This window comes from Poecilia reticulata, chromosome 21 (genome assembly GCF_904066995.2).
Source record: "Poecilia reticulata chromosome 21, P_reticulata-male-v2, whole genome shotgun sequence".
NCBI lineage: Eukaryota > Metazoa > Chordata > Actinopteri > Cyprinodontiformes > Poeciliidae > Poecilia > Poecilia reticulata.
Window position 1 is genome coordinate 12,795,478 of NC_088850.1, and position 21,946 is coordinate 12,817,423.

General features: G+C 38.1%; 3 protein-coding genes across 5 annotated transcripts in view; 2 read left to right on the plus strand and 1 right to left on the minus strand.

Annotated features, from left to right (window-relative positions):
- Positions 1–8,870, plus strand: part of ylpm1 (YLP motif containing 1) — a 30,313-nt gene extending 21,443 nt beyond the window's left edge. For all 3 annotated transcript variants that reach the window (XM_008397872.3, XM_081602662.1, XM_081602663.1), the window contains one exon: positions 64–8,870. The gene's annotated coding sequence lies outside the window, so the exon portion shown is untranslated. The remainder of the gene's footprint in view (positions 1–63) is intronic.
- Positions 4,886–10,587, minus strand: LOC103457650 (prospero homeobox protein 1-like). The gene is made up of 4 exons (XM_008397939.3): positions 9,346–10,587; positions 9,076–9,177; positions 8,548–8,742; positions 4,886–5,053 (listed from the first exon to the last, which is right to left on the minus strand). Exons 1-4 carry the CDS (start codon positions 10,585–10,587, stop codon positions 4,886–4,888), a joined length of 1,707 nt encoding a protein of 568 aa, XP_008396161.3.
- A 1,315-nt stretch (positions 10,588–11,902) lies between these two features.
- LOC103457596 (dihydrolipoyllysine-residue succinyltransferase component of 2-oxoglutarate dehydrogenase complex, mitochondrial-like) lies at positions 11,903–20,046 on the plus strand. The gene is made up of 15 exons (XM_008397875.3): positions 11,903–12,111; positions 14,204–14,237; positions 14,349–14,391; positions 14,607–14,671; positions 14,776–14,850; positions 14,951–15,006; positions 15,091–15,199; positions 16,077–16,169; positions 16,280–16,347; positions 16,468–16,565; positions 16,643–16,773; positions 17,272–17,345; positions 17,464–17,547; positions 17,632–17,799; positions 18,219–20,046. Exons 1-15 carry the CDS (start codon positions 12,049–12,051, stop codon positions 18,351–18,353), a joined length of 1,296 nt encoding a protein of 431 aa, XP_008396097.2. The 5' UTR covers positions 11,903–12,048; the 3' UTR covers positions 18,354–20,046.
- The last annotated feature ends 1,900 nt before the right edge of the window (positions 20,047–21,946 follow it).

A 21,946-nucleotide genomic window follows, 5' to 3' on the forward strand; every position in this document is an offset into this window, starting at 1 on the left:
TTTAACCTTTACTGTTTATTGTAAACAAGTCTATCATTAAATAACATTATTTGCTTTCCACAGGTGCCCAGAATGTGAAGATGCTCCAGCTCCTTGACGGTGAAACATTCGTCAGTACAATATTCCCAACAGTTATCAGTAATTTTTGTCACTTCACTAATAATTATAAAGAACACATTTTTCCCTCTGGGATGAGTTGTAGTTAATAATTTGTGCTTATTTTGTTTAAGTATTCAGGCATCTTTTACCTTTTTCTCTTGTTTTATACCTCATGTACTGTATACCTGTAACACTGTTTCTTAGTCAATGTGCTGTAAAGGAAAAATAAAAGGTTCACAACATTATAAACTAATAAGATTTGTCAGTGGGGTTTCATAATGATGCTTGGAGAATTGGCTGTGTTGCTTTGTGTTTGGCAAGACTTTTTGTTCAGTTTATTGCTAATCTACAATGAAAGTCTCGTCTCTGTACATTTATGTTTTGGCTTTGAAGTCATAATCTCCAGACTAAGACGATTATCAACTGTACTCATCTCTTGTTCGTCTAGGTTCCCTGTTATGCGAATGAATATTTTTGTAAATTGAACATGTATATATTTTTATATAAACCGATCCAACATGGAAGTAGGTCATTAATAAAGATCTTTAAGTCCCATCTCCTGTAACAGCCACCCTTAGAGTTCATTGGCAGTGCATGTTACAAGGTGGTGGTGAAAATATTAAAGTAAAAAGGAGCCAATTCCTTTCAATAAACAGTGGACTTATTACTTTTCATCCAGTGCTGTGAAAAAGTAACCCTCCCCATTACATATTACTTCTGTTTTTGCTTTTTTGAATTTTCTGATCACCCAATCAAGTTTAATCAGACAATAACTTGAGTAAATGGTTCTTTTGAGTATGAATTGACCTAAACTTAAACCATTTCGAATGAGTTATAAGTCTGACTTTGAGTAAAACATTCCAAAAATATTACTTTTGGTTTTTTTTAAGGTATTTAAACTGGATGGTGTTCTTTGGATCATTACTCTGCTGCATTATCAGAGTGTGCTTGAGCTTAAGGTCATAAACATATGAAAAACATTCTCACCACTATTTCATGTTTTCTATATTTGTTGGTGATTGATTTAACTATAGTCTTAGAAACGGCTCTGCAACCTGTTCCTGACTAATGGATACCAATAACTTTGGCTAAGTGTTCTTGAATTTTTTATTTAAATCAGGACATGTTACATTGCCTTTTCAGACCTTTTTGCCCACTTTAAAATACTTGCAATTTTTGTTTATTTTTAATTATTTGTTTATTCCATTATAAGGAAATTTACTCTTATAATGGATTGTTGATGATTGAACAAGTGGCCAATAACTGCCGCACAAAGGCCCAGGTTGTTTGGAAAAATATTTCTTCCCATAATAAATGAAATTGGAATTGGAAAAAAAACAATTAAAATTTCATTTATTGAGGTAAAAATATTGTTGGGTTATGTTGATCCAATATTAAAACTTTTAGGTGTCAAGAAGGGAAGGACAAGAAATGCATAAGGGGATAAATTATCTTTGGAATTATCTTTGGTGTTTAAAATTGACCTTTTTAATAACTCAAGAGCAATAGTAACTCAGATTATTGCTCATTACTGTTTTAACATTCTATTTTGGAAAAAAAAACCGCATAATTTTTATCTTAAATTTTTATGTGAAAAGGTTTATTACCGACTTATTGTGATAATTGTAGTCACCAATAATTTTATTCCAATTAAACTTGGATTTTAACTGACGACAGAAATATGGACAAATATGCACTATGTAGACATGTGCTTTTGAACACATATTTGCCTTCAGTCTCTGGAAAATTCTTTGTGCATTTAGTTGCCCACTGCTGAACAATAGTTTCCACTATACCACCTTCTTGAACTGCTACTACTCATTATGTCCTATGGTAGTTGTTTCAACTGAACTGGTTTACCTTTCTTACAGCGAAAGAGTCATAAGAAATATCAGTGTCATTAACATTTCAGAGGTACTGTTTGAACGCTAACATATTGTATTTTTGCACGTTTGTGATCATGAGGTGAACCGTGATCTACACAGATTGGTGTTTTCCTGTTTTGTTTTGTTTTTCTCTCGTTAGTCTTAATAGGTCATGAATGCTAACACTCAAATAGCAGATATCAAACAATAATACAGAATGTTTCAATCCATTATCATAAACTTCATATTGAAAAATTTATTTACTTGTAGCAATTCAATTCATTAATCAAATTTATACTTTTATTAGTTATTTTTTTAAAAATTCTACACTACCTGGCCAAATTTTTTTTTGCCAAAACAAGTAATTACGTTGAACCTCCTTCGTGCATGGCCACTTATCTCTTATGGTAACATGTTATTTAACCCCTAAAGATGCAATGAGTAGCTTCTCATTTCTTAAACAACCATGTCAAAAGACGCATCCCGTGGTTGTGGAAAAGATGTTGGTCTGTTTAAGAAAGGGGAAATCACTGGCACCAAGCAGAGAAAACATCTAGTGAGATTGGAGAAACTACTAAAAATGGGTTAAAAACTATTAAATGCCAGTAAAAATATTTCTATGTGCACAATGCAAAGGGAATCCATTCGATTGGGACTCAATAGCTGTGTAGCCATAAGAAAACCATTAATCATTGAAGCTAACGGGAGAAAAAGGCTTAAATATGCAAGGAGCAAAATAAGACGACTGGACCAATGGAAGAAGATCATGTAGTCTGAAGGGCCCAGATTTACCCTATTCCAGAGTGATGGGCACATCGGGGTAAGAAGAGAGGCAGATGAAGTGATGCACTCAACATGCCTAGTGTCTACTGTACAAACCCCTGGGGGCAGCCCTGTGATCCAGGGTTGGTCAGATTTAGGTTCACAACATTATGAGGTCAGCTGTACCTGAAGATGCTGAATAATCAAGTAATTTTGTCAATGAAGTTTTTCCTCCCTGATGTCATCTTGAAATATACCTTTGTCAATGATTCATTAGGCTAATTGTGAAAGTCGTCCAGGGAACATGGGACATCATTTTCACAAATGGATCAGCCACCATGCAGTTGAGACCTTAATCCCATTGAGAATCCTGGGGATATGCTGGCCTTGAGAGGTGGTCGGACATCAAAACAAGATCTTGGTGAAAAGATAATGGAAATAATTTGTGATACAGCAGCAGCTATTCAAAACAATGCCACAGCAAATGTGTTTCGTAATCAAAGCTAAAGGTGGTCAAACAAAATATCAGACTTTTTTTTTTTTTTTGGCCAGGCAGTGTTTGTTTCAGTGTAGTTTGATAATTTCCGTATTCTTAGCATAAAATAAGGAAAACTAAAATTCAGTTCAATGTGAACGGATGTGAATTCCTTTAGGGAGGTGAAATCACCGTCTTCATAAGCCTTTTCGAAAGAAGCGGGCTTGAAGTGCCCTAAAATGTCCTGTCAGGTGGTCGCTCTGATTTTGGACTAACGCCAGCAGATGACACGACACCCAAAGTCATCACAGACTGGAAACGTAACATTGGATCTGAAGCAACTTCAATTGTATTCCTCTTCACTTTTTCTCCACATTCTGGGACCTTGATTTCCAAATTAGCACATTTTAATTCAGCCCACTCGACAACAGTCCTGCACTTTTTCTTAGCCCAGGTAAGACTCTTCTGATGTCTGTGTTTCAGGAGTGGTTTAGCAGAAAGACTGGAATTGTCATAGATCATTATTTTGAATGTGTATATTTGGCGGCTCTTGAAGAACCAACTCTGGACTCTCTCTACATCTTGTGAATCTCCCCCAAACTCCTGAAAGATCCTTTGCTTCACAGTTCTCTAAAAACTAAAGTTACCCCTGTTGCTTCTGCGCTTTTTTTCCTACCACACTTTCATTCAGCTCAACTTTCCATTAATATGCCTAGAAACGGGGCTTTGTGAGCAATCAACTTTTGTGGAACTGACCTTTTGACTAACACTTACTCTATGCTTAACAACTTGTCAAGTCTGCAGACTTAAAGAGGTCACAACATTTCTCTTGCTGAAATACAAAAAGTACAAACTTTTTGGTAATACTGGAATTTGAGATTTGAGTTTACCTGGGTTGGTCTCCAGAAAACTGAGAGGTCAGGTCATTTAGTGCTTCTTAGTAAGAATGTAAGAAGGAGGCCCCACTTTCTTTCAGCATGGGTAGCTACATTTATTGTGTGTAATTTATTAACATGTAATAGAAAAAAAAAAAAGACTGGTGTTATCAACATTTTTCTTTTCCATGTTTAAACTCTTCGAAGACTGAAGGAAACCCAGGGTTTGAATTTTCCCACTCTGGATTTTAATCTGGATTCGTCTGCCTGGATTCCCTGAAGCTAGAAGAGCAAAGAGCATTTCTCCTGGAGACATTTTGCCCGAGTACCAACGGAACAAATCAAACCTGATGGACTTATGGTAAGTATGGGAAGTAAATGTGCTAGATTTAATCATGTGGAGTAAGTTTTGAAATTGTATTCATCTAAATAAAATGTATTTTCTATGTTAAATATTAAATATTTTTGCTCTCCGGTGTGGACCTTGTTTTGTGTGCATTTTGAGAAAGTCCTTCACAAATCTGGATTTTTATTTTTTTTATTTTTTTTTTAGGTAACCTAAAGATGTTCAAAACTAACATGTTAAAGATTTCCTTTTAATACAGAAAACATTTAAGATCACTCACTGAGTTAACGTTGGTAGCTTTTGTATAGTAGTAAGAAGCTGAAGCTACATAATCAACCATTACTCTTCTTCGTTCTGACATCCATATTACTTACCGTTCATATATTTGCCTTTCTTTTCCCATTTAAAACTAAATTACTCAGTAAGTCCACTCTGTGGCACAAGATGCCTTTTTGGCTGGTGTTCATCCAAAGTGATGACTTTTAAATTCAGGTGGAACGTCACTGTCCAGCTTGCAGATCACCTTGTAGATTGTCTTCTTCCAGGATGGGTCGCGATCCTTGCCCATTGAAATTGCAATGTAAAACTCTCTCAGTGTAATCTCAGCCACTTCAAGGAATCGGTCAGGAACCTAACGATGCATACGAGAAACATTGACGTCAAACAATTTTCTCAGATGTTGGCTCTAAATAAAAACTTAAGAAAATTAACATGATGCTGTTAGGTATATTCTGGTCTTTTATATCAAGGTAAGTAAAGACTTGGTGAAGAAAGATAAACCACAACAGTCGATTTAAATAATTTCTTGTCCTCTTGCATGCAAATTGCAGCTAGTTTAAAATTTGTATACTTCAGGTCTACCAGCATTATAAAAGCATTAGTTATTTTCTATGCACCATTGTAAGATTCTTTAACATGAGATCAGATGGTGTTAACATAAACTCAACCAGAGGCAGGCAACCTTACCGTAAACCTACGTTTGAAATTATTTTTTTCAACTCGGTTGAAAAAAATAAATGTCTAAATGTGACTAAAGGAAAATGTTTCAATTGTCATTTGCTTTATTATTCATTTCTAATGAATCAATTTCTAATTTGATACAAAGTGCGGTTTTTCACAACGAGCGCAGTGCAACTGCTTGGCTGGTCCCGTGTCCAAAAGAATTTATTGCATTTCTTGTTTTAGATTATTTGGTACTTTAAGTTTCAAAGTGAATTCCAAAAAAATGACTAGACTTAATGAAATGTGATTCTGTGCTATAGTTTATTCTTTGGGCTAGTTTAATCTTTGACATCCTAATTGATCTTGCAAACATGAAACCTCATCCAATTTCCACAGCTGAACATTGTTGAGCTGTGAAAGAGTTTGTCCCTTGTTTTATAACAAAAAAAGCATTACATGTTTTATTTTTACGTCAAATACTTTCTGGAGTTTTCTTCCTTTCTAAACTCAAAAGCTGTTTGTGCATCAAAATTATGGATGAACAGCTTCTTAACAGTACAGGATCTCTGTAACAGTGATTTATTTAGTAATAATGCTGTTTGAATCATTCCTTTCCTTTGTACATGCCAGGTTTGCACTTAACCAAATGCTTTTTATAATGAAACGCAACCTAAATTTTAATTTTATTAAATCTGTACTGTCTGCCGATGTACGAGATCTATGCTGCAACACAGTGGTGCCCAAAGTGCAGCCCGAGGGGCTTTTTTTGCCCCACAAGCTGACTTTGTGCAGTCCCTGTCCACAATTCAAGACCGGTACATATTTTCCACTCTAGCAAACTTGCTTCCATTCACTAGACCTACATTTGCAGTGACATATTGAAATCTTAAGATGAAAAATGTTAGGAACAACATTTGGCTAAATAACCAAAATATTACTGTCTCTGTAATGAATAAAATAAAAACCAGTGAAGACTCCCAAACAACATTTAGACTGCATGGATTTTTAAAATATGTCCAGGATCCACAGTTTACATATTTGTAAATCACCTTTAACAGTAAAGCACCTTTATTTTTTTGGACTTTGAGCAGTTGAGTATTTTGACTCATGGCAAAATTTTTTACATAAGTGTATTAAGGCCGTCTTTAAAGTTTTAAAGATATTTTGTTAATATACTCACTACATTCCCTGCTCTACATTTTTATAGTGTGCTTACAAATGTTTCCTAGGTTTTTAGCAGAAATATTCTGAATTGTTTTTTCAAAAAAAAAAAAAACATTTTCAACTGCAAAATTTGTTTTCTATGTCTTAGTTGGATGCACATTCTTCTACAATTGTTTATTCCTTAGCCTTATCTCTGAAGCTTCAGAAGCATTTTCAAGGCTGTAGTGTATTACTGGTAGATGTAAATAAAACTGAAAGGTATTCTCATCAAACTCATGCACCAAAAAGGACAAAAAATATATATTTTTTCTGTCTTTTTCCAAATTGGATTTTAGCTGTTTTCTCTGTCTGCATGAGCTGGAGATAACGGTAAACATGTAAACCGCCTTCACAGCTGTTCCAGCTATCTGAATATTTGAGTACAAGACAAAGGATGGTTGAGATTCACTAAAATAATTCTGACCTGGAATAATCGACTCATAGCTGCTAGAAATAGTTTTTCAGCTGCAGGTTAGAGAAGTGCCAAGACAAAGTGGACACTTGCCTGTTTTAAACCAACTCCAATCAAACAATTTCTCTCCAGTCATGAACTGGGATTAAGAAACCATATATTTGATCCTTTCCCTTCTTCAGTATATAACCACAATGGCTTTTAAAGGTTGTAAAACCTCTGAGCAGTAACCACTGGACTCTGGTATCTTTCGGTTCAAGCAACTTAGCCGACACAGTGAGTGCTCATAAACTGAGCAAACAACCCATTTGGACAAACTTTAGTGGCGGTAATAAAGGCACAATGATCAGATTGTGCACCCTTTGATGACATGAAGCGTATGATTGCACCATGATATAACTTTAGATTTTTTTTTTTAGCTCCACTATGTAGAAATAAAGTTTTCTTCCTTATCTATTTATGCCCCATTAAGCTATAATCTACCTGAGCCTCCCTTTATAGAAACGTATAAAGGGAGGCCATTTCATAGACGCCCGGATGGTCCTGGATAAATTTAGATGACAAAAAGCTAGCTTCTCAAATCAGGAAAACAAGTTGTGCCCCAAACTAATGACCTTTTGTTTATTTTCATCTCTCTTCATGAAGAATTCAGTAACTCTTATATGCCATCTTGTGTAAGAAAATATGGTTGTAATCATGTGATTCTGGTTTACAGATTTTCCTCTAAAGTAAAAAGCCAATTTTACAGTGTTTGTTTTGTTTTTTAACCATGCGTCATCACCTAGAGTTAAATGTAAAAAAAAAAAATCACATGGAACATTCTTTACTGCAGATTTTTAAAAATGTGTGTTTATAGTTGTTAAAGCAAATAAAACAGGCAAATTTAGTAGTTAATTTGATAGTTGACAGTTAAATTCTTAATTTGCAAGATATAATTAATCAGGGCATCAGGTCTGTTGTAATGTATAGAGGAGGTGCTTGCCTAAGTCACAATGCTTAATCGAATTATCACCGTTTACAGGTCATAGCCTCTTAAATGATCGCTTCCCTTTACAGAAGGCATGCAGACTTTTGGGCATGTCACAAGCAATATACAAACTTCTTGAATACCAATACAATATCAGATATCTGGTAAAATCTGACGTTGTAGTTGCAACTTTATTTTACTAATTTAAAAGTCAGATTATTCCTACTGTCCTTTCTTTTCTGCTGTAATTTGGTACTATTGCCTACATGTCACGAAAATGAAAACTACTCTAGAATTTATTATACAATTACTAATTGTTGCACTTGTAGTTTTTAAATCTGTACAATTAGGACTGTGATGAATCTGAAAAAATACAAACCAATATAGAATTTATAAACTCAATGTGAAAACTTTGTGCCTCTATAAATAAAATTAGACTTCTAAGAAATCCAGCTGAATATTAAGTAAAAATGTGTTTAAATTCTAACAAATGAGAGGGAAAATGTAAAAAATAAATGAATCTGCTCTTTAATCAGATAAATTTGTTTAGCTTACGATTACTCATTTCTATAGGCTCTGAGAGTCATAAGATCATCCTCACCTGGAAGTCGTTGGCTTTGTTGTAGTGCATGTTTAGAGATCTGAAAAGTTCTGATTCTCTGCTTACAGTCAGATCCCTGACGTCGGCCGCCCCCTGCAGGAGAGCGCTCCGGGCAAACTTCTCCATCTGGATGTAGTAAAACTCCCGGAAGTTGCTGAACCACTTGATGAGCTGGGAGGTGATGCAGCGTGTGAACTGTGGACGACACACGCACCGGGTAAGTACAATAATGAAACATGGCCACGTGGAACTGGAAACTTGATTGTGAACATTTTAGATGTAAAAAAAAAATTTTAATTAAATAAAATGATGCAACGATTTTACCATGTTGTTGTCTGCTGTTTTTTTTTTTTATGTTATTCAGGATATTTAGCAAGTTATAAATCTCAAGGTTTATAATGTGGTTAGATTTGAAAAATGTGTGAAAACATGACGCTTGAAACAAAACGTCAAGTTTTTAAAAAAATGTTTTTAGGGTTTGCTAGTTTTCTGCAACTTTCTTTTTGGAGATCATAAGGTTTTACTCACCTGCACGTCATGGAAGCACATCCTCAGCACCACTGAGCTCGGATAGCGAGTGTAGAAGAACATGAGCTTTGCTTTCTTCAGGTGGTTTGTTGTCAGACACTCCTGAAATACGTCATTGTTAAGGAAGAAATCCACAGATCTAAATCAAAATTCTCTTAAGCTGTCATAGCTAAAGAGATGTGTGGTTTTCTTTAGACTAAAATAAGGAGCATTTAAATATACAAGGTAACCATACCAGATCTAAATGACTCGTGAGCGTCTGAAGGATACGTTCAACATATAGAGGTTATTTTTCTCGAAGCAATCTGGTTCTAACTTCACATGCGGGAGCTGCAGGCTTTCAAGAATCACCTGATCCACCGGCACAGTGTGTGTGTGAGGGCTTCTCACAGATCTGGAGGTGACCTTTGATTTCACTTTGACCAAATTCCAATACGTGTCCAATCTTTGCTCACCGCCTTCAGAGCATCCACCCGGTAAACAGTTAAAACCGTACCGTCGATGGTGTGTGATGTTGTCTTGCTCCGATGCTTGTTCAGGCTCACTGCTGAAGAAGATGGGAGATTTGGGGGTAAGAGGAGCCGCCGATGTAGACTGGAGGATGAAGTTTCGCGGCCGTTCCAGCTCTGGCTTTTGGACCACCAGAGACAGAGCTTCTGTTTGGACGTCTGGGAGCAGAACCTCTGCTGTCCCACATCTTAATTTGTCCTCCATGCACTCTGCCAAATGAGGAGGGAGAGTAGTTTCTGAAGTCTCCATCTCAGCTGGGGTCTGTATAAGCGGCATGCTTTTGAAAATGGAGTCCACACTCCTGCTCACAGCTCGGGTCAGCTCGTACTTTAAAATGTCTGCCATTAGCTTCACCCGATCCGGCTTGGAGCCGAGGTGGCCTAGCGTCGCCTTCTTCCATTCCTGATGAATTTTACCTGGACTGCTTTCAGAGTCGCTGCAGGACTTAGAAAGTACCTCGTCTGTAGATGCTTCAGATGAGACGCTCCATCTGGGAAACTTCTCATCATTGCAGATGGGACTGAATTTCGTCCTAACCTCTCTGAGGTGCCGGTGGCTTTCTCTCAGGCTTTCAGTTCCACTCGTTTCCACGAGTCTCTGATGTAAAGCCGACACTTCGACCCTTTCTTCTCCCTCCTGCACGCAGCCGGTCTCCTCGTGGTGATTTGGCACGACATCTGTGCAGGTTATACCTTTGATGATGTTCTCAACTCTGGCACGCTTGGCTTGATGGCCGCTGTTGAGACTCCAGTCGTAATGACTGGAAAAAGCAGGAGACAAAGGTGTTCTTGTGCTCCCTGTGGACAGATTATACTCCACCGGGACGGAACACGATAAACCTGAAGCAGTGTTTTCAATCCTGTGAATCAGCCCCTTGATGTTCTTGCTGTCCTTGTGTGAGGTGTAAAAACCACCTAAATTTGATGGCGGTGGGTCAGGGTGACTGGGGGGCAGATGCTCTGCAGTGCAGCCGGCCAGGCAGACGTCGCTGGAAGAATACATACCTTTGCTCCAGAAGCTCGTGCTTCACAGCCGGAAAAGAGTGGGAAAATGTGATAATTAACAATGTGATGCTTCGTTATGAACATAAGCATTTTTATTCGTCATACTCACCAAGCCAGAGTCGTAATAAAGAACTGATGGCGGACCTGAGAGGTGCACTAAGAGATCCCAGAGGGTTTTGAAGCTCGCAGGAGGATGGGACAATTATTTATCTGTAGTGAATCTGCTAAAAGCCCCTCAAAGAGCTGGAGGTGTGGTCTAACACACGCCTGACACACATAGACCCACCTCCAAAAAAAATGATCCTTGGATTCAATTATTACATTTTTATACTTTATTTGCATTTTGTTTGTTTTATATTAAAACGGGTGTCTGAAAAAGAAACCAAAGAAATCAGAGAAACTTAAGAAATCAGAGAAAATGATGATTTCTTTGACCAATCACCTTATTTTGTTATGGTGCACATTTGTATTCAGCCCCTTTTGCTCTGGACTCATAATTGAAATCCATTTTTTTTTAAAAGCCTTCAGAAGTCACAAGATTAGCAACAAAAAAAAAAAAGTCAATCTGTGTATAACATTATATAAGTTTTGAAAAAAGTTTTTCTGCAAACGTAGATGTTTGTAATCATCTAAGAAAGCAAGAAAGTTGCCCATGAAGCCCAGGAGGAAATGTGGCTTTCATGGACGAGTGACAAAAAGACGGAACTCAAGTATGTGGAAAACACTTCTCCAGCCAGAGACCAGATTGTTATTTTATGACCTACATGTACAGGAAAAGTAACCTTGTGTGTAACTCTACGTGCACAATCGCAATGGTGAAACATGGCGATGGCAGCATCTTTCTGTGGGGAGACTTTATTCTGTAAGGGAGAGAGCTTGCATCTATAAGCTTATTGTTGATGCAAAGATGACTGGAGCTAAATAGTGACTGGTGAAGGTTGATGCATCAAATTGTTCGGATCTGTGAACTGTATTGAGTAGATATAGTTTTTAACTCAACCATCAAGTACAATAAGATATTTTACTCTGACAGAAGCAAAGCAACTAAAATCATTTTAATATAAATATAAGTGTGGTGTTCCACAAGGCCCAGCGCTTGGGCTGCTGTTGTTTCTATTATCCAATGTACATTTTCCTTCTACCAACAGATTTGGTGATTCTTAAACCAAACCTAACTATTAACTGCTATGTTAAAATCATAACTGGGATAAAAACACAGGAGCAGGAATGCCGATCTTGGTATAAAAAGATGGTTCCGTCTGAGGTGGGGTGCGATTGATATCTACTCCCGTACCGCCCGCTCTGTGCTGCGGTCCCTCCACTCCTGGGCGAGCTGCGGTGGTCCCTCCCGGTGGGAGCGCCGCTGTGCTGCGGGGGCGTGAGGTACAGCTCGCTTCCTTCTCCCCGTTTCCTTCAGCTTCCACAAACAGGGCAATAAAGGTGGTTTCCTGCAACCGAGATGCTGTCACGGTCCCCGTGTGTTCACCGCACGCTGAGTCGGTCCCTGTCAGCGGCGAGCCAGGTAAGCAGACAGGAAGCAACAAGACGAGCTAAACCGGGTAAACTGCAGGCTGACGATCAACAGACTCAAGTCTGCCGAGAAGCTTGAAAACGGAGTAAACTTTGCAAAAAGAAGGGATAATAACTTCATAGTGATCATGTTTGACTGATAGTTTTTTTTTCTTTGCCAGCAATGTTTGTACTGAGTAATATGGAGAGTCCAAGGAAGACGGTGAAGATCCTAGAGAGAAATACGGGGGGGGGAAGGGTCAAAATTAGCACTAAGTACCTTAAACGTGTCAAAAAAACAAACAAAAGAGCATGCAAAATATCACCACCAAAAATTATAAGGAAATTTAAATATTAAATGTATACAGTAAAATGGTCCAAAAATACTTTTAAAAAATGTAGTTATTTTAACACCAAAAGATATAAACAGCATAAAGATTTTTTTTTTTTTAAAAAGCATTTGAACACTCAGAGAAGTAAATAGAAATAATGAAAATTAAAAATGTATTTTATGCATTAGAGTTAAAATTTTAAAATTGTATAAACATAAAATAAGAGTAAATCTAGATAAAAATAACCGAGTTACTGAGATTTAATCACCAGGCTACAAATGTGATTTGAGCCTCTTACCTACCAAAAATAAAGTGCAAAGCAGTGTTTCTGCGTTTACAATGAAGTGTCCTGGATTTTAGGTTTCTTGTAGTGCAAATAGAAAATGCTCAAATGTGCATCACCTTTGTGACATGTTCAGAAGAACTGGGGAATCCAGCTTGACTGCAAAGTAAAGCAAATGAATAGATAAACAGAAGCATGTTCAATGAGCTACGGTGCAGAATTCAAATCTCAACACAATATCCGGTGTCAAGCATGGTGGTAGGAGCATCATTTTGTGGGTTTGTTTTGCTGCATGTGCTTTGCATAAAGTGAATAGGCTAATAAGGAAAGAGGACAACCTTCACATTCTTAAACTGCATCTCAAATCAGTAGCTAGATGGTTGAAACTGCATCTGTGTCAGAAACCCAACCAGTCAAATAAATGTGTACAGCACATTTTCAGCAACAAGGCTGTTTTACATTATAAAAACATCAAGCAGTCACCAGTTAAACCAACCACTTGACAAAGAAACGCAGAATGTAAAGGAGAGTGAACATAGGTTGAAGTTATACCAAAAGGTTGTTCATTGCTACAGAAAACACTGCAGTCACAGAGCAACAAAACATCGACACAGAGAGACGTTTGAGTCTTCACAGTGAACATGTAAAAAATAAAAAAAAGGTTTGGATAACAAGTCCCAGATTCACTTTCTGCTCATGTAGCCACAACAAGCCATGGTAGAATACATTTTTGACTACAAAACATTTTGCTGGCATAATTAAAGCATAAAGGCAACTAAATAACATCTCAGCTTTTTGCAAAATTAAACTAAAAAAGCTGGTGAAACTTGATGGCTGCATGTCCGTGCAGGAACTGGAAAAGAACGTTTGGTTCCTCTTTGACTGACTCCACCCTCCTCAGGCATCCCACATCAATGGCTTTTTACACGAGTGACTCCACCAGACTTGGGCCGATGTTACTTGTGGAACCAAGCCCTGAGCACACACACACACACACACACACACACACACACACACACACACACACACACACACACACACACACACATGTATGAGTCATGTCCATTGTATGGCATTCAGCGGTGGAGCTTACAGCTGTCCACTGGAAAATGAGGTGGTTTAGCTGGTTGTTGGCTCTAAACGTTTGTGAGAAGAGGAGTAAATGACTCTTTACCATTTTTATTAAAAAATGTATTTTTTAAGTTGTGTTAGTGGTTTGTTAATCGGTTTGGGAGCAATTAAGAAATGTGAGCAACCTAAAATAGTCTGCAGGTTAAATAAACATTAAACACATTAATTCCAAATGAACAACTTGACATGACATGAAAGATAAAAAGGTAGACAACAATCCGTTCACGTGACAGTCGGCACAAATATACGCGCCTGATGTAATAAAATAAAATCCTAGAAATAATTATGGAGAAAGTTAATAACTATGGAGTGTTTCATTGAAACATAATAAATCTAACACTCTCGTTCTCCTTTTTAAGGTTTATAATTTGGGTATTCAACAAAGTTTATCGGGTAAGATTATTTCTAACTAAACTATGAGAAAGTCAGTAATGCTGCTTCTTTTCATGGTTGAAATTTTTTATATTTTATTGATTTTATTGTCTTTTCTTTCATTACTTTAAGGTCACTCAATCTGCAGCCAATTCGTTTACAGGAAATCTCAGCTGTAAGTACTCTGATCATCTCCTTTTTTGATTTTCAGCATTTTTCTTACCATCAAACATTTCATCAGAAACCTATGAAAACAAAATAGCTATTTTAGACATTTGTGGTGCATTAACAAAATGTGTTAGCGAGTCAGCTGCATTGTTAAAATGTTTTACATTTGGTTTGAAAAAGTTTTTGCTGAATTTGAACCACAATCTTCTTTTTCACATTAAGGCGTAGATATCTGGCCCCATCAAATGCATTCCTCTGCAGGTACTTTAGGACGTCTGCCGTTTGCAGTATGTATCAGTCTTAGTATCTTTTTTTAAAACTGACTCTGCTTGCTACTGTTTGTTACTCATGATGGCTCTGAATTTATACTTTTATCGTCTTTCTTGTACAGACGACGAATTGGTCACAGTCAACACGCCTCCATTCGCCGAGTCAGTCACAGAGGGCGATGTAAGGTGGGAAAAAGGTTAGAATTGATCAGCTTAAATAATATATTCTATTGTTTTCTGCGTATGAAGTGCCACTCAATTTTTTTTGGGTTTTAAATTTTTTATTTTTTTTTAAAGCGGTGGGTGATTCGGTAGCAGACGACGAAGTGGTGTGTGAAGTCGAGACCGACAAGGTTTGATATGAAAAAATTAAACTCAAGCCTAAGTTAACAGTTTTGTTATAATGCATTTAAAACATCTTTGCTCTGCTCTTCCAGACGTCAATTCAAGTCCCAACTCCTGCAGCTGGTGTGATCGAGGAGCTGCTGATCCCTGATGGAGGGAGGGTGGAAGCAGGAACTCCGCTGTTCAGACTACGGAAAGGAGGTTTGATTATCTTAATGATGTTTGTAGGTTTTACAACATGAACCAAGCAGCTAATTTTTTAAAATATATACATATATGTATATATAAAACATACTAACTGGTAAAGTGGTTGGGATTATCTGATTTTCTCCTTTCTGGTTCTTGACATATTGTGGACATTTTGTGTCAGTTGGTAATTAGGAATCTGAAAAATCCCAGATGGTTGATCAATCTCAGTTTTGATCAACATCTATATGATCCACTTAGTTTAGATGATGTAGTATTACAACAGGTCTTACTTTAAAGTCACAGAAAGAGTCCCAAGATAATATAACTGATTGGATCAGACATGTTCTTTTCCAGTAAGCTCATTTCAGATAAAACAGTCATCATTGTTTTGGGTGCCATGGATGAAAAATGAAGCACGATCTTATTTTTAGTACGGTAGGTACTTATGCGAAATACTGTAACTCTATAAAACACTGTTTAGTAAATCAAACCTATTCTTAATGGACATTACGAATAAATGATTATCCCTTTTTATAGTTTACTATTTGTAACATTTGTATTAATTGTTTTGCTTTCAAATATGCCAACCGGTTTGAAATGTTCAAATAACACCGGCTCACTGCGTCTTTTACACAACGTGTTACTTGGTGTGAAAGGTTTTTAATAAATTCATGTTTTATTTCGAGTGTCTTAATTCAATGTGGAAAAAACCTCTAACGTTAATATTTGTTTATTTAAAATCACTTGTGCCAAGATTGCTATAAAATAAATGTAAATTAAGCTTTTTTTTGTCACTTTAACATTTTTAATAATGCCAATGGTGGGGGAGGAGGGTTGTATTTTTATTCATATACAAAAAAAATCATAAAGCTTGCATCTGACTTCTTAGCTGCTCCAGCTGCCAAAGCTGCTCCTTCTGCAGCTACAGAGGACATCCCTCCACCTCAGGCGTCCACTTCTGCTCCACTGCCACCACCGCCTGGTGACTACCGCACTATTCACACCATAAGTTATTAATTACATGGACACCTTTCTCTTTTTCATAGTCATTAATTTGTTGTTTTCTGCTACTTTTCCCCCTTCTTCACGCAGTTTCTGTTGCCAAACCCAGTCCTGCACCACCCGCTCCTCCAGCAGCAGGAGTCAGAGGAGAAAACAGGGTAAGACCCGTGCCGAGGCGGCATCAGAGTGCTTTTTTTTTTTTTCCACGGAAGCCAAATCTATCGTAATATTTAGAGGACTTGCAGCTCACCGCTCGCTGGCTTGCTTCGTGTCTCCAGGTGAGGATGAGCCGAATGAGGCTGAGGATTGCTGAGAGACTGAAGGAAGCTCAGAACACCTGCGCCATGCTGAGCACCTTCAACGAAATAGACATGAGGTGAGTGAAAGAAACGGCTCGAGACAAGTCCAGTTCTATCGAACGTGATCTGCGGTGACACCCACCGTTTCTTCTAGTAACGTCAATGAAATGAGGAAACTCTACAAGGAGGCGTTCCTGACGAAGCACAACGTCAAACTGGGTTTTATGTCTGCTTTTGCTAAGGCGGCTTCACATGCTCTGATGGATCAACCCGCCGTCAACGCTGGTGAGTTAAATGCAAGCAAGTGGATCTGAGGAGACCCAGGCATTGTCTTAAAGAGGTATTCACTCCCTTAAAACTTTTCTATGTTTTTTTTTCGTATTAAAATCTCAAACTGAATTGCTTTTTAAGCATCGTGATACCATGATGTTTCCACCACCGTGTTTCGCTGCAGGCATCGTGTGTTTAGTGATCTCTAAATTTAGTTGCTTGCACCGGTCTTTGTTTTTGAAGACCATTGGAATAAGTTGAGCTAAATGCAAATGTATATCACACTGGGAAAAAAAAAACACACTTCACAATTGTGCACTACTTCGTGTCGGTCTGTCACATACAGTTCCCAGAACATACGCTGAAGTTTGCGGTGGTAACATGACAAAATGGGGAACAGCTCAAGGGATTTGAATCTTTTTCAGTCTGCTGCAACACGTGCTTGTTGGTCCAAGCATCGGTGTTCCGGTCAAACTTGTACATTTGTGTACCAAATATGTTGTTTGCCTGCAGTTATTGATGAAGCGACCAAAGAGATCATCTACAGGGACTATGTGGACATCAGCATCGCTGTGGCAACTCCAAAGGTTTGGCTTCTAGTATTTAAAAGTCTATCGTGATTCCTCTCGCTGCTAAATTCTGGCTAACTTTCACTTCATCTAATTCTGTTGTAGCTCTTACCGCTTTGTGCTTTTTACCTCGTAGGGACTTGTAGTGCCGGTGCTACGAAATGTGGAGTCCATGAACTACGCTGAGATCGAGAAAACCATAAATGCTCTGGGAGAAAAGGTCGACGTCTTAAACTGTACGCAATGCTTTGTGTTTTTTCTCTACTACAGAGCTCTGAGAAGCTTTTGTCTTTTTCCTCCTCAGGCTCGTAAAAACGAGCTTGCGGTTGAAGATATGGATGGAGGAACGTTCACCATCAGCAACAGCGGCGTGTTTGGCTCCTTGTTCGGCACACCCATCATCAACCCCCCTCAGTCGGCCATCCTCGGCATGCACGGCGTCTTCGACCGACCTGTGGCCATCAATGGACAGGTGAGTCAACGTTCAGGGGGGAAAAGTCGTAATGCGTAACAAATATCATCTGCTGGACTTCTCGTTTCTCAGTGCTTATAAAAAATATTCATCCCTTGGATGTTTTACCCTTTTTGTAGCTTTTTGTCATTTTAAACAAAACAAAAAAAAATTTACAAAAAAAAAAACTTTTCAATGTCAAAGTGAAAAGGGATTTCTAGAAAATAATGACAATTAAATAAAAACATGTAATATGAAATAAGTAATTGCATGAATATTCATCCCTGCCTTCAAGGTCGATGCACTTTGATATTTTCGTGGGGGGAGGAAAAAGTTGCGTTTTGTCGATCACGATTGATTCGCGAAAGCGACGAAAGGGTTAAACCTCGAGGTGGCAAGTAATTGTATGAAGACAGTAAAAACGTGATCTGTTCCGGCAGGTCGAGGTCCGACCCATGATGCACGTGGCGCTGACGTACGACCATCGGCTCATCGACGGCAGAGAAGCGGTCACCTTCTTGCGCAAGATCAAAGCGGTGGTAGAAGATCCTCGGCTGCTGCTGCTGGACATGTGACTTTGCAAACGCCTCGTTACTCTCTAAAAATACTCGACTGCACCAGACGAACCCATCAAAACCAAGAAACACCCACATCAGCCCGCACAGCTGCTTCTATGTTAATATTAAAACCTCCTATAATTTTGACATATGAGGCTGGAGAATGTCTCACATTTATCCTGCCGTAACACACAAACTGGCGGACGGTAAGGGAGATAATAGTAATAGAAAAACAATGTCCAGAGCTCACAATACAAACAAATTTTTAAAAAACTCCTGCAAAAGTTGCAACTTGTGTCTCCGTAGCAACCATTTATTTTAATGGATTTGGAGAAATCTTTACTAGTTTTATTTTTATTACAAAAAATTTTTTAAAAATCATAAAAATTTACATTTGCAGACCACATCTGTCTGCAAATATGAATTTGCATACTTGGCTGCAAATTTATATTCTGGTAACAATCTTTTTTTTTTTTTTTTTTTTCCTTCATAAAGACTTGGAAGCATTATGGCGGCAAAAATGAAAACACGCACCTCGGTTAGCAAGCGCCTCATTCGTCAATCTTTGCAGAAACATTTTATCTCGTGCCAAATCCGTCCCGCTCCTCCAGTTCTGATCAGGCGGATGAGCCGTGTGCCAAAACCGTGGATCTTCAAAGCCCCATCGGGCCGCACGCCGCCCCCCACACCCCACCCCCACCCCACACCTCACCTCCCCCGACTCTTGAGATGCTTCGAATAATGGGATCATCTCTGACAAAGTCTTGAGGGTTGCTTGGCCTTTTCTCCCACTTCACAAACACAAGCTCAAGTGTGTGCAGCTGGGTACGATGCCTCTTCAGGGTTTCATGTTTACTTTAATAATCGCGAGAAGGGGGGTGACAATAGCTCCTAATGTACGTCTTTGTTTCTCTGCCAGAACCTACACAAATGTCTGAACAACTCCGTTTGGAGGGAAAACACAGAATTCATTACGAGACAAAAAAAAACACACACACACACACACACCCCTTCCCTCACTCCCCCCGCAGAAACATTCAATTACCATGAGAATACTGGAGGTTCTAATGGGTCCAAATACAGCAAACAATGACACAAGAGCCCCTTTAATTTAATTATTTACTTTTATGACGGCTCAAGATTCCATTAGCGCTTTGGAGATCATGCTAATTGGCAGCGTGTGCCGGGGGTGCATAGATATCTGAGAGGGTTTGTTGGCAGGTTTTTTATGTTTGTCTTGGAAATTTGGCCAAATCTGTGAATTTACAATCAGACTGCTCAATAAGACGTGGGTTTCAAGTCTTTGTGTCCATTCAGATGAAAGATGGCCCATCAGAAATTGGCAGCTAGGTGTTTGTTTTCATTAAGCCACATCAGAGAGATAATTTACCTAAATTATTCTGTTTTGCTTCTCTTCTAAACAGGCTAATTATTTCAATTCCATTTTATAAGAACTCTGTATGATCAGTGTAATATAAATGTTTTATATATATATATATATATATATATATATATATATATATATAACTAAAAGGCTGTTCCAGAATGTCTAAGAAATTGTATTTTATTTTATTTTTTAAGTTTTAAACACTTTGTTTTATGTTTTGCATTAAAGCATACTACTATAAAATCATTTTTTAATTCACTGGGGAGAAAATCCTCTACGTCTACTAGGAGGCTGCCAACAATAAAATGGAAAACGACCTGCTGACCTGTGTGTGGATGTACTGAGACCTACGAGGACCATAACAACAAAAAAATACAAACTGGGTGATCCAGCAGAACGGCAATATAAAACACAAATCACAACTGGTACCTTTAAGTTTCAGAAATGTCTTTAAAAAAAAAATTGGGAACTATTTTTAAAAAGCTATAGGTCGCTAAATAAATTCCTCTAATTCTAAGGAATCTGGTCGACTATCCAGGTAAAATCATCGATGAATTCAGCAGAGTTTCCTGAAGCTAAGTTTAATCTTAGTCTCTTTTTGGTTTTTCATCCAAATCCTGTTTTAAATTGAATTTGTTGTCAAGTTGGGCCCAGAAAGTGCTTCAGAGTCAGAGCATAAAAATGAAAACATAATCAAATTAACACATGGATTAAAAACAAAAATTAATTATTAAATTAAATTAGAATATGTTACATGATCTTAGGGAAAAGAATGAAGAAAAATGCCTTCATGCCTAAGCTGCATGGACAGGTTTTGGTCATTGTCTGTATTATTCTGTACTCTGTGAATTACATGATGGATTATAAAATCTAACATGATCTCAGAGTTATTTGCTTTTAAATATTATTAAAAATCTCTCCATCCTAGAGAAAAAAAAAAAAGTTTAAAAAATCATTTGTCGCTCCAAATTAGTAAATTCATTGCCGCAGTGAGAGTAAAGAACTGAACTGTTGAACAATTTTAGCAAATAAAGCCATTTACACACGTGACACACAGAACAGGTACATTCATGTCATTGTCTCCTTGTTGCCACTCGAGCCACCTGACAGAAACCAATTGGATATCACACCTTGAGACAATTCACCAGCACACACCCTTCTGTCGCGGCTCTGCGGCGCCTGCATAAGTAATGCTGAGCATCTCTATTCATGAGCCTGCTCTTTCCTTTACAAACTGCTTCATTCAGAGCGTTCATTCAGCAGCATCTGGCCCCATTCTTCGCCTCGCTCGCCTCTTTTGATGTGGGCCCCTTGCTCCGTTTTTCTTCGCGCTCCTGTTCAGTTGTCATACCTGAAGAGTGTTTCGTATTCGGAGAACGGAGCGGCGGACCCGGGACCGATGGCGCTGACGGGTGAGGGGCCACGCAGCTGGTTGGTGTCGGAGGTTCACGAGTCCGCAACAGTCCTGGAGGAAAACCAACCTGTTTAAAAAGTCTGCAACAGACTTGAAGCTGGAGCAGAAATATGCCTTCAACAACTGTTGACCGGCCTACAGGGAATACTCTACACAGAGTTGGCTCTTTGTCTGATTTGTCACATCTGGAAGGGAAAAGAGATAAAAAACCACAAGAAAAGGGAACAGTAACTAAGAACGCAAGAATAAGGAAGTCAGTGGCATACAAAATAGCTCTAAAACACAATTTTATGCGGGTGCAAAACACTTAAAATGCTTATTAATTAGTCCAAAATGCCCAGATCAAGACATTTAAAAAATGGTTCATATTACCAAACTGTTTGTTGTACAAAAACTGAAATGGTTCTCAACTAGAAAACAGAGAATTTCACCTTCGGGTTTGCAAGAGTAAGCCTCTACCTCAAGACGAGGTGTTCAAGGAACTTCGGTTCCTCTAAGATTTCTGACACAAGCAGGGATTTTGTGTCAGGGGAAAATCCCTCTGGAAGAGAAAACCGGGAGAGGCAAACCCCGGAAACGTGCTGGAGGCAATATCTCTTTTAACGAAAGCCTTAGTGACCAAATAAAATTTCTCCAAAACTTTTTTTGGAGAACATAAAACAATGCCTGCTCAACCTTTTTCATTTCAATGTTAAAAATAAATAAATACAAATTTCAGAAAAAACAACCTGTCCTTATGAAATAGTTCAAAAGTCAAATAAGAAAAAAGAAATTCAAAATCAGTCTTTTGTACAGTTTCCTTTGTGAAGT

Bases quoted from the DNA above. Each gene is read 5' to 3' on its own strand.
- LOC103457650 (XM_008397939.3), bottom strand. From the start codon at position 10,587: ATGTATTCTTCCAGCGACGTCTGCCTGGCCGGCTGCACTGCAGAGCAT. The intron at 9,178-9,345 runs GTATCCTTCAGA...GACGTATTTCAG, and splicing joins ATAACCTCTATATGTTGAAC to GAGTGTCTGACAACAAACCA. The intron at 8,743-9,075 runs GTGAGTAAAACC...TGTCGTCCACAG, and splicing joins TGTGCTTCCATGACGTGCAG to TTCACACGCTGCATCACCTC.
- LOC103457596 (XM_008397875.3), top strand. From the start codon at position 12,049: ATGCTGTCACGGTCCCCGTGTGTTCACCGCACGCTGAGTCGGTCCCTG. The intron at 14,392-14,606 runs GTAAGTACTCTG...TTTCACATTAAG, and splicing joins GTTTACAGGAAATCTCAGCT to GCGTAGATATCTGGCCCCAT. The intron at 14,851-14,950 runs GTTAGAATTGAT...TTTTTTTTAAAG, and splicing joins CGATGTAAGGTGGGAAAAAG to CGGTGGGTGATTCGGTAGCA.